At 45.8% G+C, this 23,770-nt stretch overlaps 1 protein-coding gene across 1 annotated transcript in view; it reads left to right on the plus strand.

Moving 5' to 3' along the window:
• Positions 1–23,770, plus strand: part of DNAH8 (dynein axonemal heavy chain 8) — a 521,770-nt gene that overhangs the window by 297,764 nt on the left and 200,236 nt on the right. The window contains exons 35-38 of the mRNA XM_088445337.1: positions 4,926–5,125; positions 7,605–7,758; positions 7,872–8,035; positions 21,106–21,208. Of these exons, the coding sequence (XP_088301463.1) occupies positions 4,926–5,125; positions 7,605–7,758; positions 7,872–8,035; positions 21,106–21,208 (621 nt within the window). The remainder of the gene's footprint in view (positions 1–4,925; positions 5,126–7,604; positions 7,759–7,871; positions 8,036–21,105; positions 21,209–23,770) is intronic.

The raw sequence follows: 23,770 nt of genomic DNA on the forward strand, positions 1-23,770 counted from the left end.
CAGTCTAAGTTGAATGTACGTGCACTAGTGAGGGTTGTCAAATCAATTCTTGAAGTAGAAGATGCAGAGCCCATTCCTAAGGCAAAAGAGCCACTCTTCAAGTGACAGAAAGTGGTTTTGGCGGAATTTCCTCAGCTTTCTGAACTCATGAGTGAGGCATGAAATACGCCAAGTAAAATGTGCCAGCTGCCAAATACACCTGGTTTCTTTTTATCCTATTCCTGCAGCTGATTGTGCAAAATGGGAAGTTCCCTGAGTGGTGGATTTCCACGTGGCACGTCTAGTTTAAAGCTCTACTTTACCTATTCCTACAGCATCCTCCTTAAAGGAGTCGACGTATAGAAGCCTGAAGCTTGCCTCAAATCTGTGTATTCTCTTACAGGAGTTATTACTCGTCCAGCCATGGCTACTGCCTGGGTGGCCAAAGCCATTGAGAGCTGGGCAGATGCTCTAGAGAACTAATTTCCCTCTGATGCTTCTCGGGAACAGCTGTCCTACATCTCACACATCAGGGATGCAGCCTACTATTTAGGAGAAGCGGATTTTCATACTGGTCTCTTAGCTTCCAAGGTACCTGCTACTTCGGTGGTAGCTCGCCATATCGTTTTGCTTCGTTCATGGAAGGCCGACACGGACTGTAAGAAGGCCATGGAATCACTGCCTTACACTGTTGAGATCCTGTTTGGCCCAGAGTTTGACAAGATTGTGGCTACCTTGGCAGCTTCTAAGATGGCTTTCATGCCCTCAGCATCTACACCAAGGTCCCGGAATTCATCCTTTAGGTCCTTTCGTCCCCAGGGTAAAGCTAAATGTCAGTCCTTTCCACGGTAGTCGGCTTCCACAAAGGCCTCCAAGACCAAGCAGGCCTGGGCTACGAGACGTCCAGCTGCCAAATCCGAGGACAAGCCTTCAGCCCGATGGGGCAGGCCTCCCCCTGGGGGATCCCAGGGTGGGAGGCCTGCTTTTTCACTTCGCCCAGTTCTGGCATCAGATCACCACAGACTCCTGGGTGCAAGAAGTGGTCTCACGGGTGCGCCCTCTCATTTTTGAGACGACCCCCCCAGCAGTTCTTTTACACAGGCCATCCATCAGACGGCCCTGCTCCACCAGACGGCCATTCAGTCCTTGCTGCACTAGGGGGTGATAATTCCGGTCCCGTTGTCACAGCGAAGGATCAGTTATTACTCTACCCTTTTCTTGGTTCAGAAGCCTAATCGGTCTCATCGGCCTATGCTCAATCTCAAGTCTCTGAACAAGTTTATCAGAGTGCCCAGGTTTCGTATGGAAACCCTCTGCTCTATTGTCCTAGCTGTGGAATCTGGGGACTTTATGGCGTCTCTGGACATTCAGGACACTTACCTACATGTACCTATAGAGCCCTCTCATTAGCGATATCTCCGGTTTGCTGTCCTACGGCAACATTTTCAATTTAAAGCACTGCCTTTTGGGCTTTCTACAGCTCCTCGGGTCTTTACCAAGAACATGGCAGCTATGGCGGCTCACCTTCGACGTCGAGGAATAAGACTACTCCCATACTTCGACGACCTCTTGCTGTTAGCACACTCTCCAGAGGTCCTTCACCGCCATCTTCAGATAACCATGGCCTTTCTACAAAAACACAGCTGGTTGACCAACTGGAAAAAGTCTTCCCTGACCCCTTCTCAAAGGATGGTACATCTGAGAACCCTTCTGGATTCTCAAGTTCAGAAAAGCTTCCTGACAGCAGACAAGATCTCCACACTGCAGCAACGAGTGTGCAGGTTACTCCACACTCGCCAAGTGTCAATTCACTCAGCAATGCAGACCTTAGGGTCCATGGTATCCACCTTTGACATGGTGAAGTTCGCTCAGTTCCACTCCAGGCCCCTACAACACCTAAACCCCTTCAGGTGGAATGGGCTTTCCCATGTGATCTGATCCCAGAGGATGGTTCTCTCTCCGGAAGTTTGTCTATCCCTCTCCTGGTGGTTACAGATATCCCACCTAAACAAGGGTCGCCCCTTCTGGATCCCGGATTGGGTGCTCCTCACCACGGACGCAAGCCTCTGCAGGCGGGGCGCAGTGAACGGCCAGCACTCCTTCCAGGGTTGTTGGACTCCCACTGAGGGGGCCTACCAATCAACATCCTGGGGCTCCGAGTCATCTACAGAGCCCTCACTCTGGCTCAGGACATTTTTCAGGGCAGGCTAGTAAAAGTACAGTCCGACAAAGCAATGGCGGTGGCCTACCTCAATCACAAGGGTGGCACTCTCAGTCGGGCGGCAATGGCAGAAGTGGCTCGCATTCTCACGTGGGCCGAATGCCATCTCCGCTGTGTTCATCCCGGGGATTCTCAATTGGGAAACCGATTTCCTCAGCCATCACGGCGTACATCCCAGGAAGTGGTCTCTACACCCAGAGGTCTTTCAGCTCCTGGTGGACAAATGGGGTCTACCGGACATGGACCTCATGGTCTCACAACACAACCACAAGCTTCCAGTGTATGGGTCCAGGACAAGGGACCCCGAAGCAGCCTTCATGGATGCCTTGTCAGTGAAGTTGAGCTTCCATTAGACGTACCTCTTCCCTCCAGTCTCCCTTCTTCCTCAGGTCCTTCAGAAATTCAAGCAAGAAGGGGGCACGGTTCTGTTGGTAGCTCTGGCTTGGCCCAGACGCCATTGGTACTTCAATCTTCAAAGTCTCTCCATACACGCTCCTCTCCAACTTCCTCAATGGCTGGACCTGTTGTCTCAGGGTCCCTGTCTACATCCCGACCTGGCCTATCTGTCCTTGACGGCTTGGCTCTTGAGACATCCCTCCTAAGATCCAAAGGGTTTTCTCTCTCCGTGGTCCAGACCATGCTCAGAGCGCAGAAGCCGGCCTCTGTCCGCATCTACTGTATCACCGGGTGTGGCATACATACTCAGGTTTTTTGGGTTTCCTGGATCCTTGCATTTCTTCAAGCTGGATTGGATCTTGGACTCCGCCTGGCCTCTCTGAAGGTGCACATCTTTGCTCTGTCTATCTGGTTCCAGCGCAGAATTGCCGGATGTTCACACCTTCCTTCAGGGTGTCCTCTGTATACAACCTCCCTATGTCCCTCCTGTGTCTCTGTGGGATTTGTCAGTGGTTCTCCATGTCCATGCACTTCAGGGGTCTCCGTTTGAACCCCTGGACTCAGTAGTTGTCAAATGGCTCACTGCAAAGGCTCTTTTTCTCCTGGCTATCGCATCTGCCCATAGGTTGTCAGATTTGGGGGCGCTCTCCATTTCTAATCTTTCATCAGGACAGGGCTGTTCTTCAAACTCACCCTGGCTTCTTTCCCAAGGTGGTCTCTCGTTTCTACATTAATGAGGAAATTGTAGTTCCAGCCTTCCAATCACCAGACCTCTCAGCAGGAGAGGCTCCTTAGAAGTGGTCCGTGCTCTGAGGATGCACGTGGACCGTACTGGTTCCATCAGGAAAACGAATTCCCTCTTTGTCCTATATGGATTCCACAAGAAGGGCTGGCCAACTAACAAACAGACTCTGGCCTGGTGGCTTCGCATTACTATTTCACAGGCTTACACTCAGACTGGCCTTCCTGTGCCGGATACAGTATCTGCTCATTCTACTTGCTCTGTGGGTCTCTCGTGGGCAGCCCACCGTGGCGCGTCTACCGAACAACTATGCAAGGCGGCCACGTGGTCTTCTGGACCTCATTCAGAGGCGATCGCAAAATGCGAGCGCTCGCTCTGAATGAGGGCGGCCGCATCTATTTTCTGACCCGGCCTCCTGGCCGCTTGCTGGGCTGTGGGTGACCACCCACAGCTTCAGCGAGCGGCCAGGTTGGTTGCGATGGTCAAGACCATCGCGACCATCGGGGCTTGCGACGAGACCCTTGTGGTAGGGTCTCGTCTACCGCAAGCCCCAGTGAGCTTTTGGCTCTATTAGAGCTGGAAGCTCACCACTGACATCACGAGTGATGTCAGTGGGCCTGCCCCGCCCACAAAACGGGGTGAGCTGTCGATCATCACCGACAGCAGCCCCTTTTGTAGTGAGTCCCGGAGCGAGAGAATTTCTCTCTCGCTCCGGGCCTTGCACACGCGCAGTGCGGCCGCTGCGCGTGCGCAGGGCCTCAACATCAACCCACTTGCGAGCGGGTCTGAATGAGACCCTCTGTCCACACCTTTCTTAGGTGCTATGCCTTTAATACATTTGCCTCTCAGGATGCTTCCTTTGGACATCGGATTCAGCTCAGGAGCGTCCCCACCCTTAAACAACTGCTTTGGGACATCCCCATTGTCTGTGGTGCCCAATGGACCCTGAAGAAGAGTAGGAGAGTTATGGTAGAATTTCCTTTGTTAACTCTTTTTCTTCTAAGTCCATAGGGTCCACAGGGCACCCGCCCTGATGCACCTGGCTCCTCTGGGTTTCTTCTCTTGGTCATCGGTTTCCTTCTCTGTTGTGTGAGAGTGTGATTCTTAAGTGTACCAGTCTTCCTTCTCTCCTATCTTGCTCCTGCCTTGAGCTTGTTGACAAAATTGAGTTGCCTTCAGGCTGTGGGTGCGGTATAGAGGGGTAGGACCAGAGCATCCTGGAACAGAAAATCTTTAACTGTTGGTGTCCAGTCCTCCTAACAACCACCTACACTCTCATTGTCTCACCTGTGGACCCTATGATCTTCGAAGACAGAGAGTTAACAAAGGTAAGTCTACCATAACTCTCCTTTTCCTGGATAGTTTGTTGTGGAAACCTGACTGGTTGAATTGGTGACCTATAAAGTTAGTAATCTGTGGCAAATCTCATGCAGTATCTATATACTCTAATAATAATAATATTATCCTAAATCCTGGAAATTCCTAAATATCTATCCTACTCTTAGAGAGGTGCTCATATGCTGTGACAACAAATTGATCTCTGATGTGTAATAAATAATCTGTCTTTGTTGTGAACTAATGATGCAGGATATTTGCATATCATCGGTTAAAGAGATGGACATCGAAGGAAAACTGGCCCAGGTGATAGATGTTTGGAGCAACCAGTTTCTAAATTTTTCTGCTTTTAAAAGCAGAGGTGAGCTACTGATAAACAGGGTGGAGGCTGAAGCCATGATAACTATGATGGAAGACAGTCTGATGGTTCTAAATTCATTATTTAATAACAGGTAATACATACCAAGTACAGTAGTTGTCTGTTATTTCCCACAGTATTTCCATGTACAGGTCTAAGATGATGAAATTTGCCCCTGATAAACCCAATTTCCTGTTCTGTATATTTTCCAATACATATATACCTGTGTAACATGTATAGTTGTTGCATCTATCTAACCAGTCACAATAATGTATTAAGCAAAAATGCCCTTGGTCTTACATTATATATCCCTCATTTGATTAATGTACGTCTGATTTACTTCTGACTCAGCAACAGCCCCAGTACGCTTAGATAGAGAAATAACTTCACCAATAATACTACTGGTTGTAACCTACCCTGTATAGGTGTAAAATGGTAAAAAGATCTGCAACCTGGCCATAACGGTGTCCCATTTTAGCTAATTATTATTATTATCCTTTATTTATATGGCGCCACAAAGGTTCCGCAGCGCCTTACACAGTACATAAATGAGCACACAAGAAAAACAGTTAATAGTAATACAAAACAATGCAGGACAAGAACAACCAGGTGTTAGGTGCCATTGTGGGGAGTTAGGAGTAAATGATACTATAAGTAGGGGGAGGAGAAGCACGTGAGGGATGAGGGCCCTGCTCGTGAGAGCTTACATTCTAAAGGGGAAGGGCAGACAGACAGGGGGCGACACAGAGGGGTAGATAGTGAGAAAGGAGCATGGAGCAGTGGGTTAGGATATGTGCTGCGGAATGTGTGTGTATAAGATGACCTGATGTTATGTAAAAATTAAGTCCTTCATACATCTATCTCTATGACAGAAAATAGATTGTTTGTGTTATTTACATGAGAGATGTACAAAGTAAAGTAGTAGCACTTTAATTGTTGTGTGTTACATTTTAGCATCTATATACAGCCTGACAAGAAATGCAGCTATTATGGGACTGTCCCGCCATCCTAATACAGAAGTGACTACTTTAGTCCCAGCTGCTGGGTGCTATGCCATGCTCCTGTGAGTGGGTGCATCTCACATGCTAGACCCACTCACAAATGGGTGCAGCCATACATGATGTGGTCCCACAGGATGTTGCAGTACCCGGGCCCAGAATTTCTCTTTGCAGCCCTGGAGGTGACAGACAGAACGAGGAGGGAATGGGGCTTAGTGGTGGGGTAACAAGACCATGGAGGGAGGTGGTTGAGAGTGGAGGGATAGGAGAGGTGGGGGAAAGAAGCAGCGGGTTGGAAGCAGACTGATGAGAGAAAAAAAGCAAGAACAGCAAGTGGAGGAAACAGGAGGGGGAGGAGAGGGATGGATAAAGTAGAGGATTATGTGGACATAGAATATGGGGGTTGTGTGAAGTAAGGGTGTTCATGCTGTGGACAAGGTAATAATTGAGATGTAAACTGGAGTGGAGGCTGTGAGATATAGAGTCAGTGTGGATTAAAGTTGTTAAATGTTCAAAAATACATGTAAAGAACAGTGCTGCTAATGTATGAGCGCAGCTCCAAAAGTGATATATAAAGGAGAGGTGTGTGAGTAGTGGGTGCAGGAATTAGTTTTTAAACAAATGATTAAAGTGGATAGATGTGACACAATTGGAAAAGGCAATACAAATTGAATGAGGACAAAATTACAATGTACCCGAGCTGATCCAGTCCGAAGTGTTCTGATCAACAAAGATCAATCAACAAGAGCAGTACACAGATAGGGGAGTATTTGCAGTGTCAGAGCAGTGAGTGTTGATTTTGTTCATTCACATAAGTATGTTGCTTGTTGTTGTTTAGAAAGTGATCTGGTTTTGAGTTTCTTTTCCCTCAGCTTTCCTCCAGTTTAACTCCGGCGTAACTCCGAATAAGTTATCAAATTGTATTTACACTTATAATCTGAACACAGACTATGGCAGCCACTGGCTATGCAGCCTTAGTGAGCAGTAATATCTAAAGTTACAAACATGTGTCTCTGTGCTCACTGATTGGGACCCCACCCCGAAAGCTCTAACACACACTAAATTGGGATGCAATAAAGTCTAAGATAAACAATTTGTGAGAAGGGGGGAGGCCAACACAGATTCACAATACATTCCTAACTTCCTTTAGATAAATTGCTCTTAGTATAGCAGTAGTTGTAACTTACCCAGTATAAATTTTCAAAACTGTGCTGAGGCAATCACTAAAACAGCATCTGATGGGAGCAGTAGTTGTAATTCAAACAGGGCCATCATCAGAGGGGTTTGGGTGGGGGAGGAGGAGCTAAACTTATGAGGAGCCTGGTGAAATAGATGGGCCTGACAATGCTGATGTGCCTCTGCCCCTTCCCACGTGTGCCTCAACCTTCTTCCCCATATCTACCCACCTCCCTATGTGTGCCTCTATAGCCTCCCCATGTGTGCTGTACTTCTTTATGTGAGTTACTGCATACAGAGGTTTTTGTTGCACATTATAGAACTTTTAATTTGAGAGACATCTACAATCATTTAAAACAAGTCTACAATCCTGTATTTAATGTAACTCTTGTTTTCTAGGTATAATGTACCTTTTAAAGCTGCAATTCAGAGCTGGATCCATAAGCTCAGCACTTCGTCTACTGTCATACAAGAGTGGCTGGTGGTTCAGAATCTCTGGGTTTACCTTGAAGCTGTTCTTGTTGCTGGGGATATATCAAAACAGTTACTTCAGGTAGTGTGTGTTTTGTGTGTGTGTGTGTTTTGTGTGTGTGTGTTTTAGTATTGTTTAAGTATCGATACCAAGTAATTAGAATACCAATAAAGTTGTTTTATGTTTACATCTAGCAAGCCAAACATTTCCAGAAAATAGATAAAACCTGGGTGAAAATAATTCAGCGTGCTCATGAGAAGAACAGCGTCATTCAGTGCTGTGTTGGGGATGAGATCTTGCAGCAACTGTTGCCTCACCTACACGAACAGCTGGAACTGTGTCGGAAGTCACTATCAGGGTATACTATATTGTACAGTGCCTCTAATTATCTGAAATATGGCTCTGAATAACACCCCCCCCTCTTAGCTATACATGACTGAGGGCTGCTATGTTTCTGCAGCTTTAATCAAACTTGGATGGTTTCTTATAATCGTAGCCTTGTTGTTTATATACTGTGTAAATCAATACATTTTTGACTGTACAGTGTACAAATCTGCTACCATAAGCTGGGGCTTTGCATTTCATTTTGCCTCATCCTTTGTTTCACATCATCTCCAGAGGAAAAAATATTATTTTTTTATTAAAATGAGAATACACCCAAATCTGCTTACAGTTACTTTAGTCCCATAGGCATCAAAGCTTCATTTGGAAGATGAAGATTTTATACAGCTCATGTCCAATTATTATAGCATATGTCCTTCTTCTAGTAGATATTGTTTTTCCAGGGTATTAAGTGGCCTATTTAGCTAAATTTGCGATGTAGCCCAAAAATTAACATTCCATTTTGCTGCATATTGCAGTGATTTGGAATGGATTTTTAAGGCAATATATCAAGGGGGATTTTCTGGGACATGGGCTCCAAGAAGAGTGTATCCCAGCAATGAGTAAGTGATAGCTAGTAACATTACTTTATATCCGTGTTTAGACTGGTAAGGCCATGCATGTGCAAAGTGAAATATAGCAAGTTCTTAGCCACCAGGGAAGGATCAGAATATTCAGGGCCGTAGCATGGCAAATATGTGACCTTGGCCAACACCTTCCACCTTCCATTGCCTGTTAGGAGTTTTTGAATGTCTGGTCCAACAAAAAATGCCTTCTTTCAATTTGGCATCTGACAGTCCCAGAAACACAGATACAGTACTTAGAACACTTTCTTCTTTTGGTAAAGCTTGTACTAATTGCATCATAAGTCTTAATTTAATGTGACAATGGAATAGAAAAACATTTTGGTATTAACCAAACTTTACTGGATAACATTTTTGTATCCAGGTTTCCAATCAACCCTGCTTACTTTTCGATACAGTGTTTGTTCCAAAATAATCTTTATTTTATAGCAGATGTTATTTATGTAATCTTACTAAGTTCTATAAACAAAGGAGCAAAATGTCAAATAATATGCTTATACTGTATATAAGAATTATTTTTATTGAAATCAGCACTCAAAAATTTATGGAAAAGTGTGAAAATCTTTTTAACTATTTTCCATCGCAGACCTGTATAATTACTGATACTGATGATGGAATGTGACCAGCCCAGGTTGGGTTTAGCTAAAAATGTTGTTGAAGGAAGTTGCCTTTATTTAAAGTTGTAAATGAACCTTGATTTGTATTGAGTTTTATCCATACTTATTCAAACCCTTTTAATAGAAAAAGAAATGTTGCGCTTGTAATTAAATATTTTTCTTTCACCGTAGACTGAAAAGAAAATCTTAGAGTACAACAATTCACTATTTAGTTTTATATATTCAGAGTCTTTTTTGTTCCTTAAGAACATTTTCTGTACTATTTTCAAGGGGCCATTAACCTAGGAAGATTACATAGGGCACCAGAATGTAGGGGGCACAAATAAAACTGGTAGAGCGAAATACTGTCATTAATTCCTTTTTGTATTTGATAATTGTGCTGTCTTCATACTGAGCACCGTCCGATGACATGAAGTAACAGCAGCTAGTAGATTCTTGCCAGTGAAGCTGACAGCTGATGCCCCACCATGTTTGTAGTTGGCTGGGGGTATGGTGCTGTGCTACAGATTGTCAAAGCCCAGCGCAATACTCTCAAGAATAAAAAATGCCTATGTAAGCTATATTTTCAACATTTCTAATACAATTTTCAAGTTAAATATAAAAAATGCAGAGATTGGGCTACTGAGAGCTTTCTTGTTGGATTAATTCACTTACTTATAAGGCATAACTTTATTGGAAGAAAGTTTCCTCACTCCAACTCTTTGCTTACTGCATTGAACTTCCCTTGAGTCTTCTTCATAGGCTGCTCCTGTACAGCTAACACTGGGGACTATGGGTTATAGTGGAGCATTGAGGCTAGGCACCAAGAAGTTAACTTCAAAAGCTGAAGCACAGGCTCCGCCTCCCCTATAGCCCGCCTGGAGCTCAGTTTTTTCTTGGTGCCTGCAAGGATAGAGCATGTTAGTATTGGGGCTGTTTCCACCCCCGATTATTTCCTTCTTTAAATATTTATTTTCACTTTCTGCGGTCAGCGGTGCTTGCTAGTGCTACAGTTGACCACTATGGAGTCCACCCTGGCGCGCTAACCTCACGACCAGGCACACCAACTATCTCTTCTGCACACCAGAAAGCCGCGGCCGCTTTGGGGGACAGATAAGCGGTAATCAGGAGCCGGCGCTATAGCGTCAACACCGCCGCCGGGTGGAGGCAGTAGGCGGCAATCCTGGACAGCGGGGCACAGTCTACTCTGTGCCACCACTAGACCATTAGGAACAGGGTGGCTATTTTGGGTAGCAGATCCCTGAGAGATTTTCAGGAGGGGGTGGAGCGGTTACTGTCTCTCCGACCCCACTGCTCTTGGCTGGCCCTGTTCTGGGATCCCGCCAAGAGGCTCATCTCCCCTCCCTCTAGTTGGAGTTTGGTGGCCATTTTATTGATATTGAGCCTGCCTACAAGGAGAGTGGTCTGCTGCCTCCTCTACACCTCACTGCCCTGCTATCAGGTTATATGTGTTTCCTTCTCCACCTCTAGGTTGATTGATGGGACCTGTGTGCATTTTTCTTCTCTGTGTGTATTGTGTTTAACTTTATAGTATAATATATATATATATATATATATATATATTATTCTTCCTAATTAGAGTTTATACTGTAGTTTCAGCAGCTTAGCATTGTGCTGCCTTATAGTATCATTCTGTAGATTCCCAGTAGTGATTATTCAGTATTTTCCTGCTTATTCTGCAGTAAATCATCTACACTACTTAGGGCATAGTGTACAGACAACAAGTGCTTAGTCCACATATTTATTATTTGTGGTCTATGGCCCTGATTCAGAGCCGGTCGCTCTGACAGAGTGCTCGCTCTGAATCAGGGCCATCCTTCTGTTTTTTTAGAGCGGCCTGCTGGCCGCTCGCATAACTGTGGGTGGCCACCCACAGCTATAGCGAGCGGCCAGGAAGATGGTCGCGATGGTCAAGACCATCGTGACCATCGTGCTTGCGACAAGACCCTTGTGGTAGGGTCTCGTTGCCGCAAGCCCTAGAGTTCTTTCGGCTCTAACATAGCACTCCCACTGACATCACTTGTGATGTCAGTGGGGCCGGCCCCAAACGGTAGGCGTTCCCATGGGAACGCCTCTGTCTGGGCAGCCACGCCTCCGGCCCGCCCACCAAAGGGGGCATGCTATCACTCAACATCGACAGCATGCCCCCTTTTGTATGAGACCGGGAGCGACGGCTTGCCCATCGCTATCCGGGTCTCGCGCATGCGCACGACGGAGCCGGCTCCATCGTGCGCATGCGCACTGGGCCACCATCGACCCGCTTGCGAGTGCATAGCGCTCGCGAGCGGGTCTGAATCAGGCCCTATGTCCAGTGCTCTTTCCCTTACTCTCAACCTTGTTTATTTACTCAGTGTTGAAGTATTTCCCTTCTAAGTTTAGCTATGTCTGCTAAGGGATCCTCGGCCAAATCCTCCCAAAAGGAGAGTGGGGCTCCTGTGCTTCATGCCTATATATGTACTTCTTGCAAGGAAAATTATTCCTCTGCTGTGCAAAATCATGCTGGCCTGTGTGACCTCTGCTCTGTTCAACCACAAGTGGGTCTGCCTCTGAGATTGCAACCTAACAGGAACCCGAACAAGCTTCTTCACTATACCTTGCCATTAAAGACTTAGCTTCACAGCTGGCAGATTCTCGGTTTCCACAGCCTTCAGTTACCACACCTGACCAATTAGCGGTCAACCCACAGTTGGACTCCATACCACTGCCTCCCTCCGAACCGGCTTGGGTCCAGGGCCTTTTTTTTGTCAGTCTACGGTCCGATTCAGGTGTCTAGTGACATACAACAGTTATTAGACCTTCGGCCTCACGCGCATCCCGGAGACGGGGCAAGTCTGCACACTCCCTTACAAAGGACTCCATCTCAGATGAATTTTCTGAGGGAGAGGTTTTTCCCAGACGTCTGACGTTGATACTTCCCCTATACAGCAAGAACGCAAGAACACATGACAGAGCACGATTGATGCTCTAGATAGGGTGGTCAGATCAGTTCTACAGATCAAGGACTCAGGCCCTATCTCTGCATCGGAGGCATCACTCTAAAGGAAAAGAAGAATGATCCACTTTCTTTGCAATTGGAGAACCTTCTAAAGGAGACCTGGTCACACCCGAACAAAAGGTTCTTGGTTTCCAAGCGCATCTCCTCTTTCTATCCACTCTCGGAGGAAGACCGAAAGAAGTGGGAGACCCCGCCTCCAGTTAACGCACATTTTGCAAGGTTGGTGAAGTCCACTACTCTTCCTATTCCGGACGCGGCATCCCTAAAGAACCCGATGGATAGAAAATTGCAGCAGTCTATAAAGTCTGTTTATGCTAATGCAGGGGCATCCATTAGCCCAGCTTTGGCTTCGGCCATTGGTAACTGGGCAGACTCTTTAGACGAGGGCCTCCATTCTAGTTCTCATCAGACTGATCTCCTTTCTATTGTCGACAATATGAGAGAGGCCAGTACATAGTTAGCGGAGGCGGCCCTTGCCTATGGCACCATAGCCTCAAAGATTTTAGCTGTTTCTATATCTGCTTGGCGATCATTATGGCTCTGGTCTTGGTGTGCCGATAATTATTCCAAAAAAGCCCTAAAAGCCCTTCTGTTTTCAGGGGACGTTCTCTTTGGGCCAGAGCTTGATAAAATTGTCGCAACTGTAGCAGCCTCAAAGATGGCTTTCCTGCCCTGCAGCTCCAAGGAGCAAAGAGTCTTCATTTCGCTCCTTTCATCAGCAGGTCCAAAGGCTGCCAGCCTCCAATGTTTTTACTTAGGGACCCATCATTTACTGACTGCACAGTCTGTATAACAAAGCTACAGGTAAGACCCACATGCATTTATTACTATGTAGCAAGTCAGTTATGGGGTGAATTTTGGTGTGTGGGGCTCCTTGAACTGCTCTGGCTGGACTTCTTTGGGGCATCGCCACTTAACACTTATTTTGAACACTTTATATCACTATGTTTGTTTTCTTGTTTATGTTACATTTTCACACAATTTTTTTTTCATTTTTTCTAACACTTTCAACACTAAGCAGCCACTTTCACTTACCTAACACTTCACACTTCACCAGTGGTGTAACTAGGGTATTTGGAGCCCAGGGCAAATTTGAAAAGGGAGCCCTTCCCCCCCCGATGTGCCTTCGCCACGTGGCAAAAATGGGTGTGGTCACTTAAAAATGGGGCGTGTCAACATGACACACCCCTTTATTTTCTAACTGAACATTCCTATCCATATGCACCTTAACCCCAGTAGTACCCCTTATACAGTACCCCCAGTATGCAGTTGTGGTCCCTCTTATGCAGGCCCATAGTAGTGCCCCTTATACAGTATCCCCAGTAGTGGTCCCCCTTATACAGCCCCCAATTAGTTCCCCTTACTCAGTACCCCCAGTAGTGGTCCCAACAAATGCAGTGCCCCACGTAGTGTTCCCCCTTATGCAGTGCCCCCAGTAGCAGTCCCCACAATGAAGTGTGCCCAGTAGTGGTATCCCCTTATGCAGTGCCCTTTATATGGTGCCCCCAGTAGTAGCCCCCCCTATGCAGTGCCCTTTATATAGTGCCCCCAGCCGTAGTCCCACCCATGCAGTTTTCCCAGTAGTGGCCCCCTTATGCATGCACCCTGTAGTGATCCCCCCTATCCAGTGCCCCCTGTAGTGGTCCTTCCTATTATTGCTCCCAGTAGTGGTCCCCCGAGTGCAGTGCCTCTTGTAATAGGCCCCTTTTATAATGCCCCCAGTGGTAATTTCCCCCCAAGTAGTAGTCCCCAGTAGAGTAGCCCCCCCCCAGTAGAGGTCCTCCCAATGGCGCCCCCAGTAGTAGCCACACCTCCCCCAGTAGAGGTCCCCCCAGTAGTAGCCACCCACCTCCCCCGTTGTGCAGATAGGTTAAAAAAAAAATATATATATATATATATATAAAAATATACTTACCTGAATTCCTGCTCCTGTCCGCGACGCTGCTCCCGCCCGGGCTGGCGCGCTCAGCATTATGGGACAGACGTCATGACGTCAGTCCCATTACCCACTGCAGCAGTCAATGAGAGTCTATTTGACTCTCATTGGCTGCTGTTTAACACACGCATCGCCACCAGCGCTGGCGGCGATGCGTGTGTTATGCACAGCCCGAGCCCGCCTCCTAGCGCTATTGGGCAAGTGCTCAGGGGGAGGGAACGGGCTCAGGTGTGAAGCACAGGACCGGCGCTGGAAGCCTAGCGCCGGTCCTGTGTCAATGTGTAGCGCTGACCGCGCTCATTGCGGTCGGCGCTACACTGGCTAACTAGGGCGGGCGGGCCGGTACCGTGGCAGGCGGCGCCCCCCCCGCGCCGCCGGTCCAACGGCGCCCAGGGCACGCACCCCGCTCGCCCTGCCCTAGTTACGCCACTGCACTTCACTGCTATTTTTTATTTTATTTTGAGTGGTGCCCTTAGGTGGTTTGGCTGAGGTGGTTTGGGGGTGCCCCACGCCCCAGACATAAACCCCCATAGTGTTAGGGACTTACCCGATGAGGTTACCTTGGCAATGGTGGGTAAGCTCATAACATTGGCTAAATTTATGCCAAAAACCATGCATATTATGCATAATTATTAATGGTTGTATGGTGCATCTGGTTTCTCTTTTTTCTATGTTGTAATATTTAAGTCTCAGCTAGGTACCACATCCCATTAGAAAGAGCTAGGGTGTGCAGTCCTGGCCCCCTTTCCCCCAAAAATTCCTGAGTGAGGTCTGACCTGCCTTAACTGTGCGTATGGGTCCGATGGTACTCGATATTTCCGATTGTTTAGCTATTTTGCCAAAGTATACGGATGTGAGTAACGGGAAGTGGGCGTACTTATGTTAGGCTGCAATCGCAATGCGAATGCAAACATTTTCATACCACCGCTGATATTAGCAATTGCGTTGCTTGCGTATATGCAGAATAGCGAAAATCAATCCCTCAATTTCAGGAAAGGCTAAAGGAGCACATCCATCTGACCCTGGACCTACTGCACTCTCATGGATGGATAATCAATTGGCTCAAGTCCACCCTCGCCCCTTCGCAGAGCATGTTCATTTAGGGGCTCTGTTGGACTCACAAGCCCTTGGCTTTTCTTCCCAGGAGCAAGTTAATTTCCCTTCAGAATCTCATACGGTAGTTTCTCAATCGGCGCTGGGTGTCTATTCGCCTTTGTAAGAGCGTTCTCAGCAAGATGGTCTCTTGTTTCAACATGGTGGAATATGCGGAATTCCACTCCAGGCCACTACTGCTGGAGCTCCTATGTAGGTGGAATCGTTCCCCATACACCTCTGTCACACGATGGTATTGCCCAGTGACATACGCTCCATGCATCTCAACTCAACAGGGGTTGCCCGTTTCAAATCCAGGATTGGGTTCTTATGATAACAGATGCTAGCCTGCATGGCTGGGGAGCTGTCACGGGAAACCACTCCTTTCAAGGACGGTGGTCCCTTCAAAGCCTCTCTTACAGCTCAAGCCTGTAAAGGTTCAGTCAGACAACGCGACCACAGTCTCGTATATCAACCATCAAGGCGACACCAAAAGCAGCGCTGCCATGAGGGAAGTGACACCCATTCTCCTGTTGGCGGAGCGGTTTCTTCCTATCGCTCTCCATGGTTTACATTCCGGGAATTCAGAACTGGGAGGCAGATTTCCTCAGCAGACCGGAGGCACACTCAGGTTTGTGGTTCCTCCTCCCTGCAGTGTTCCAGATGCTCATTCGTTGATAGGGTTCAACCTCAATCGACCTCATGGCGTCAAGCCACAAGCTGCCTGGATACGGCTCCCGCACACAGACACAAAAGCATTCTTGGTGGATGCCTTGGGCTTTTCATGGCCTTTTCAGTTGATGTATTTCTTCAATCCAATCACCCTCTTTCCGCGGGTCCTTCGCAAGGTGAGGCTAGAGAGAGTCACGTCCATTCTAGTTGCTCCAGGCGGGCCTGGTATGCAGATCTTCACAACTTGATAATAGCACATCTGTGGTGTCTGCCTCTGAGGCCGGATCTGCTCTCCCAGGGCCCGTGTCTCCACCCTCATTTGACACACGTAGCTTTGACGGGGGGGCTGTTGAGAAGTAAATTTTAAGATCGAGGGGTTTTTTGGACTTTGTTATCCAAATTATGCTTTTCGCTAGAAAGCCCTCTACAGTTAAAATTTATTACAGAGTTTGGAACTCTTATTTCCAGTGGTGTTCCACTCGTCGTTTGTATCCATTTGCTTGGCCTTTTTGCAAACGGGCTTGGACTTAGGTCTTCTATTAGCGTCCCTCAAGGTACAGGTGTCAGCAATTTCTGTGCTTTTCCAGCACAAGGTGGCACGCTCACCTGCTATCCAGACTTTTTTGCAGGGGGTCCTTCACATCCAACCCCCCCTTGTTCCTCCTGTCCATCCTTGAGACCTTACCCTAGTTTAGAACATTCTCAAAAATTATCCTTTTGAACCATTATTTATCAGTGACCACTGACCTCAGATGGCTTACTTGGAAAACTGTGTGTTCTTACTGGCAATCGCCTCTGCCCGCTGAGTTTCTCATAACTAACCATTTATTATTTTCAGTTCAGACAAGGCTGTCCTTCACACCCGTCTTGACTACCTACCGAAGGTCGTCTCCAGGTTCCATATCAACCAGGAGATTGTGGTTCCCCTCCCTTTCGGTTTCTGGCTCTCCTACCGCGGACCCCTCCATGTGGTTGTTTGACGAGGTCCGAGCTCTTCGTGTATATTTTCACCGAAAGGCAGATTATGATGCCCATAAATGAGGCTGGCCAGCCTCTAAACAGACTTTGGCTCGTTGTATACGCCTTACTATTCGTCAGGCGTATATCTTTTGGCTCAGAAGACGACTTCTCCTTCCATCGGGGCTCATTCCACTAGATACATTGGAGCCTCGTGGGCGGCTTGTTGCGGTGCCTCTGCAGCTCTGCCATGCTGCTACATGGTCTTCAGCTAATACTTTCATTAAATTTGATAGATTTTACATCTTCACCACGGCTGATGCGGCTTTTTGGCGTAGGGTTCTTTCTGCAGCTTAGGAGCGTTCCCTGCCATAAGGGACATCTTTGGGACATACCATAGTCCCCAGTGGCCACCATGGCATGAAAGAAAAAAATGGATTTTAGTCTTACCTGGTAAAATCCTTTGTTCTGAATCCATGGTGGACACTGGGCGCCCACTCTCACGCCCCTGGCTGGCTAAGGGGGTTGTTCATTCTGGCACCCCCTGCCAGTGTCATGGTGTGCCTGTTTTTTTATGTATGTGCTGGTTTTCTTCTCCTCCGTTTCTATCCTTGAGGCTTGTTTAGTCAAATTGAGCTCCAGGGTTCAGGCGGGCTATAGGGGAGGCGGAGCCTGTGCTGCAGCTTTTGGAGTTAACTACTTGGTGCCCAGCCTCAGTGCTCCACTATAACCCATAGTCCCCAGTGTCCACCATGGATCCAGAAAATAGGATTTTACCAGGTAAGACAAAAATGCCCTGTTTTATTTAGCTTTGTTCATTATTAGATTATTTTAGCCTTGGTAGTTTTAGATATATATATATAAAATAGTATTGCTGAGGTTACAATTATCTTGACTGATGCACCAATCCGTTTAGTCATAATACATACATAGTAATAATTTTAGTTCAAAAAGTATTTAATAAAAATTATAATTAAAACTGAAAATACTGTAAGCGGGTCCAAGTGCTGGTTCAAGCAACTTCCACAGATGGAAATGGGGTTCTTAGGATGAATAAGGGTGAACTCTTGATGCGTTTTGCTGCTGTCTTACCCAGTTTTGTCCACCTTTGACAAAGCTGCGTAAGCAGCAGCGAAACGCGTCAGTGGTTCACCCTTATTCATCCTAAGAACTCCCTTTCCGTCTGTGGAATTTGCTTGAACCAGCACTGGACCTGATAATAGTGGATGAGGCTTTACTACAGGGACATCGCAATACTGGTGAGGACATAATATTTACAATTGTATTGTTTCCACCCTCCACCTATATTTACGGGACAATCTCCTGAAGCGGTGCCCCAGTTTTTGTGGATTATGCCCCCACGCCAAAAGGAGTTATAAGTACCAACTATCCTGTCTTAATTTGGCCCAGTGTTATTAATTGGAACAAGCAACAGTGACTTTTATATCTGCATATATATTTTTTCCACCCTTGGGTTCTGAAAGTTCACAGCTGATACTAATTTATATCTAAATTTTTTTTGTGTTTGTATGTGTATCAATTTTAATTATAATTTTTATTAAATACTTTTTGAACTAAAATTATTACTATGTATGTATTATGACTAAACAGATTGGCACATCCGTCAAGATATTAATTGTAACCTCAGCGCTGCTATTTTATATAGCTTTGTTTCTTGTAGTTTACTGGAGCTGACTACTCCAGCTGTTAGTAGCTCCTTTAGCACAACGACCCAAATTAGCGCCTGAATTTTCCTTAATTGGTTACATGTTTCTTGCTAGTTTTAGATATAGCCTGAATGGATAATTATGTTGTAATTGTCCATTTAACTGTCCAATTTATCCAAAAAGTGATAAGTGCTTCAAATTTTTTTTTATTGCTGCAATTTAAGGAGATTCCTGACCAGGCTTCTTTTTTTTTTTTATCAGTGCCCTTCTCAAAGCCTGAAACCTGTACTTTTGCTGCTAATAGTAACAGTAATAAAGTTTATACTGCTGGATTCTGTCCCGGCAGTGTTACTGCACATGCTCACTGTGGGTTCCAGAGGGGGCAAAGGGATCTACATCCTTCTTCACACTCAGGATCTCTACCCACATGATAAGGGCTCCTAAAATTTTTCATTTTTGTAGCTTGGCAAATAGCACAATCACAATGTGCCCATACATTGAATGGGTACTGCTTTGGACTACAATATTGACCGTAATGTAGAAGATATCTGTGATATCTCCTGTGTTATAAGCTTAATTAATTAGGCTTGTTCCTTAACTTTGTGACAGTCATGGGGAAACTACTGTTCCATGATTATGGAGGCCGAAGGGCTTTATAAATAGGCCCCTTAGTGAGACCAGGTATATCCAGTAATCACCGGTGTCACTTATTGTACTGTAGTAGAAATCAAAATGACAGAACGTGGAGGCATAATTATGTTCTCATCATAAATCAGGTTAGATACACCCACCGCTACCCCATACAGGGATCTACATCAGAGCCGGCCCTAAGCAATTTGATGCCCTAGGCAAGATTTTTGTTGGTGCCCCCTAGCAAATAATCCTACCACCAAACTTACTGTTTATAAATAGACACCAAAAATAACACATTGGTTTATGGCTTATTTTATTTTGTTAAAGAAAGACGCGCTAAACGCACAAAGTATACAACTATCCAGACATCCTCCTTTGTTATAGCCTGCGGTGCTGAGGTGAACGGCGTAAAATGAATCAGTCAGACCCATTATTATACTGCTGCCTGCTGCGGGTCCCTTCATTGCGGCCGGCCCAGGTCTGTGCAATGTACCGGCTGCACCGCCGCTAGTTCCGCCTCTGACCCAGCACCCCTCTCCCTGTCTCACAGCATAGCACCCATCACCCATCAAGCACATATCACAGAGGCAGCCAACAACACCCATCACCCCTCTCCCACACAGCAATCCTCATCCGGCACACCACCCTTCACATAGAACCCCCCTGCCCCTTAGTACAGCACACCTCACCCAGTAGCACAGATCACAGCCTCACCCATCACCCCTCACCGGCCAGCACATGCAACCAGCTCTCCTCACTACATGCTGAGCTGACTTTAATCAAAACATTTTTATAACACAGTTACTTTTTAAAACTGGCTGGCTGGCTGCCTGTGCGTCCGCCCCTGCTGTTTTGCAGCTCCTGCTGAATCCTCCTCACTGCGCTATGTTGGGGTGGCTTTGTGGGGGTGTCACTGGCTGGCTACAGGGAGTCAGTGCAGTCTCAGCCTGCTGGACTCCAGAGACCAGCTGCCATTTTTGTTGATGCCTAGTGCCCACTGCCCCCACTGTGCAGAGCCTGCTAGTCTGCTCCAGCTTCCCTGGACCTGCTCGCTGGCTGTGAGCTGCCTGCTCCAGCCCGTTCAAAGCTGACAGCTCTGATCGCAATCTGCTAACAATTAGCAGAGCCCTGCCCATCAGGTGCCCCGCCTCCGCATTCGTCGCTGACTGCTCCGCTCCTGCCTGCCCGCTCACTGTTTGCTGCTGCTGGGCCCGATCAGAGCTCAACTGACAGCTCCGATCCGGCCCAGCAACAGCAAACAGTGAACACTGTGAGTAGCAGCTCCCAGCCGGCAGCAGGTGCCGCAGTGCCTGCTACAAACCACTGCCAATCACCAGCCCTAGTTGGGCTTGGATGCCCCCAGGCATTCCAAATGCCCTAGGCAATTGCTTAGTTTGTCTATGCCTAGGGCCGGCTCTGATCTACATTCTCTTTCTAACAAGCCTTAAGCTGACTACAGTAACAAAAATCCGGTAATGTATGGGAGCAAATGACAATTAAACATTTGGTCCCAAACACTGGAAAACGGTCGTTCAGACAAATTGGTTAAATCAATTGGACTTAACCAGTTTGCCTGAAGAAACATTTTTGCCCATTTTCCAGTGTTTGGGAGCAAATAGAGGATTGTCATTGCTTCCATACAGATTTTAGGATGGTTTGAAAAATAATCTCTAGGTGTATGGCCAGCCTTAGTGGATTGTTTTTCCCTTTAGTAGTAAAAGATATTAGCAAAGTGCATGGTGGAATGAGAGCTGTAATTACTGTTATTAAAACATTCTAGAACATATTGTCTTTCTCACTGCATAAACTGTTTTGTTTTGTTTTTTTGTTAATGTAACTTGTTAATGAGAAAAACAAGAAACTAAATATGGTTTTGGGTTGTTGTCTTTTTAAGATACTTAGACAAAATAAGGCTTCTATTTCCAAGATTCTTTTTTATATCTGACCCTTTGCTTCTGGAGATTCTTGGACAAGCAGCTGATTCACACAGCATACAGGTACTGTACAATTGTATTCTTGTGGCTTAAGTGTTTATTGTGAAGTAGTAGTAGTACATATTTACACTAGATTAAATAGTTGTAAGAAGAACATCACAAATTGCAGAGTAAACATTGTAAAGGACACTGCCAGCACATTTAGTGGTTTGTGAATGATTCAGTAAATACTTTATTACTGAAAATATCACATCAAAGTCCAACCTACTTCCACTAGATAACTGGGACACCTGCTCTGAAAAGCAGCTGGCCAGATGAAGATTAACTTTCACAGCTAACAGTAACGGGGAAAGTTTACACTGCCCCATTACTGCTGCTAACGAGATCCTAGGTCACACAGGCACATTACATGAGCAAGAGGAGGCAAGGGATTTGAATGGATCCCAATTCATAATACGGACCTTCCTATAGTAATGAGCATGTCCTTATACTAATGTATGGGGACGACCTGGCACATCATGTATTTACTGTACGCAGGAGATACAGTCAGGTGCATAAATATTGGGACATTGGCAGAATTTTCATATTTTGGCCTCTATTCACCACCACAATGGCTTTGAAATGAAACAAACAAGATGTGCTATAACTGCAGACTTTCAGATTTAATTTGAGGGTAATTACATCCAAATCAGGTGAACAGTGTAGGAATTACAACGGTTTCTATATGTGCCTCCCACTTTTTAAGGGGCCAAAAGTAATGGGACTATCAACTCAAAAGCTATTCAATGGACAGGTGTGGGCTGTTCCCTTGTTATTTCATTATCAATTAAGCAGGTAAAAGGTCTGGAGTTGATTCTAGGTGTGACCTTTGCGTTTGGAATCAGTTGCTGTCGACTCTCAATATGAGATCCAAAGAGCTGTCACTATCAGTGAAGCAAGCCATCATTAGGCTGAAAAATCAAAACAAACCCATCAGAGAGATAACAAAAACATTAGGTGTGGCCAAATCAACTGTTTGGAACATTCTTAAAAAGAAACAACGCACCGGAGAGCTCAGCAACACCAAAAGACCCGGAAGACCACGGAAAACAACTGTGGTGGATGACAGAAGAATTATTTCCCTGGTGAAGAAAAGCCCCTTCACAACAGTTTGCCAAATCAAGAACACTCTCCAGGAGGTAGGTGTATATTTGTCAAAGTCAACAATCAAGAGAACACTTCACAAGAGTGACTATAGAGGGTTCACCACAAGATGTAAACCATTGGTGAGCCACAAAAACAGGAAGACCAGATTAGAGTTTGCCAAACAACATATAAAAAAGCCATTACAGTTCTGGAACAACATCCTATGGACAGATGAGACAAAGATCAACTTGTAACAGAGTGATGGGAAGAGATGAGTATGGAGAAGGAAAGGAACTGCTCATGATCCAAAACATACCACCTCATCAGTGAAGCATGGTGGTGGTAGTGTCATGGCGTGGGCATGTATGGCTGCCAATGGAACTGGTTCCCTTGTATTTATTGATGATGTGACTGCTGACAAAAGCATCAGAATGAATTCTGAAGTGTTTCAGGCAATATTATATGCTCATATTCAGCCAAATGCTTCAGAACTCCATTGGACGGCGCTTCACAGTGCAGATGGACAATGACCCGAAGTATACTGCAAAAGCAACCAAAGAGTTTTTTAAGGCTAAAAAGTGGAATGTTATGCAATGGCCAAGTCAATCCCCTGACCTGAATCCGATTGAGCATGCATTTCACTTGATGAAGACAAAACTGAAGGGAAAATGCCCCAAGAACAAGCAAGAACTGAAGACATTTGCAGTAGAGACCTGGCAGAGCATCACCAGGGATGAAACCCAGCGTCTGGTGATGTCTATGCATTCCAGACTTCAGGCTGTAATTACCTGCAAAGGATTTGCAACAAAGTATTAAAAAGTGAAAGTTAGATTTAGGATTGTTTAGTTTGTCCCATTACTTTTGGCCCCTTAAAAAGTGGGAGGCACATATAGAAACCGTTGTAATTCCTACACCGTTCACCTGATTTGGATGTAATTACCCTCAAATTAAATCTGAAAGTCTGCAGCTAAAGCACATCTTGTTTGTTTCATTTCAAAGCCATTGTGGTGGTGAATAGAGGCCAAAATATGAAAATTCTGTCAATGTCCCAATATTTATGCACCTGACTGTATATGTGATATCACCTGCATTAGTACAATGATCAATGGTTCCAACACTTAAAAATATAGGTAAAACATGCAGAAACAATAGTATAATGGAGTCAAAGCCTAAGATGTATAGTCCCCTAAGTGATGGGCATAAAAACTGTAGATTTTGTCACTATTGTTCGTTTGAAGATCTTTAATACATTGTTCAAAGTTATTTTGTAAATGTATTTCCCACAGAGGTGCAACTGGAAGATCCAGAGTGCAACCTAGAATACAGATGTGCTTTCAGTTATCTGTCCCCTCATTCCTAGCCCTCAGATAGCGCATCTGCTGGGTGGCCTATGTACCGCTGCAGTTTACTTACTATTGGTATTGGTATTGAATGTCCGACAATGAATTGTAGCTTATGATAATATAATGCTGCTTTTTTTTTTCTTGTGTGTAAACACCA

Source organism: Taudactylus pleione, unplaced genomic scaffold, assembly GCF_031769625.1.
Source record: "Taudactylus pleione unplaced genomic scaffold, aTauple2 ptg000378l, whole genome shotgun sequence".
Taxonomy (NCBI): domain Eukaryota; kingdom Metazoa; phylum Chordata; class Amphibia; order Anura; family Myobatrachidae; genus Taudactylus; species Taudactylus pleione.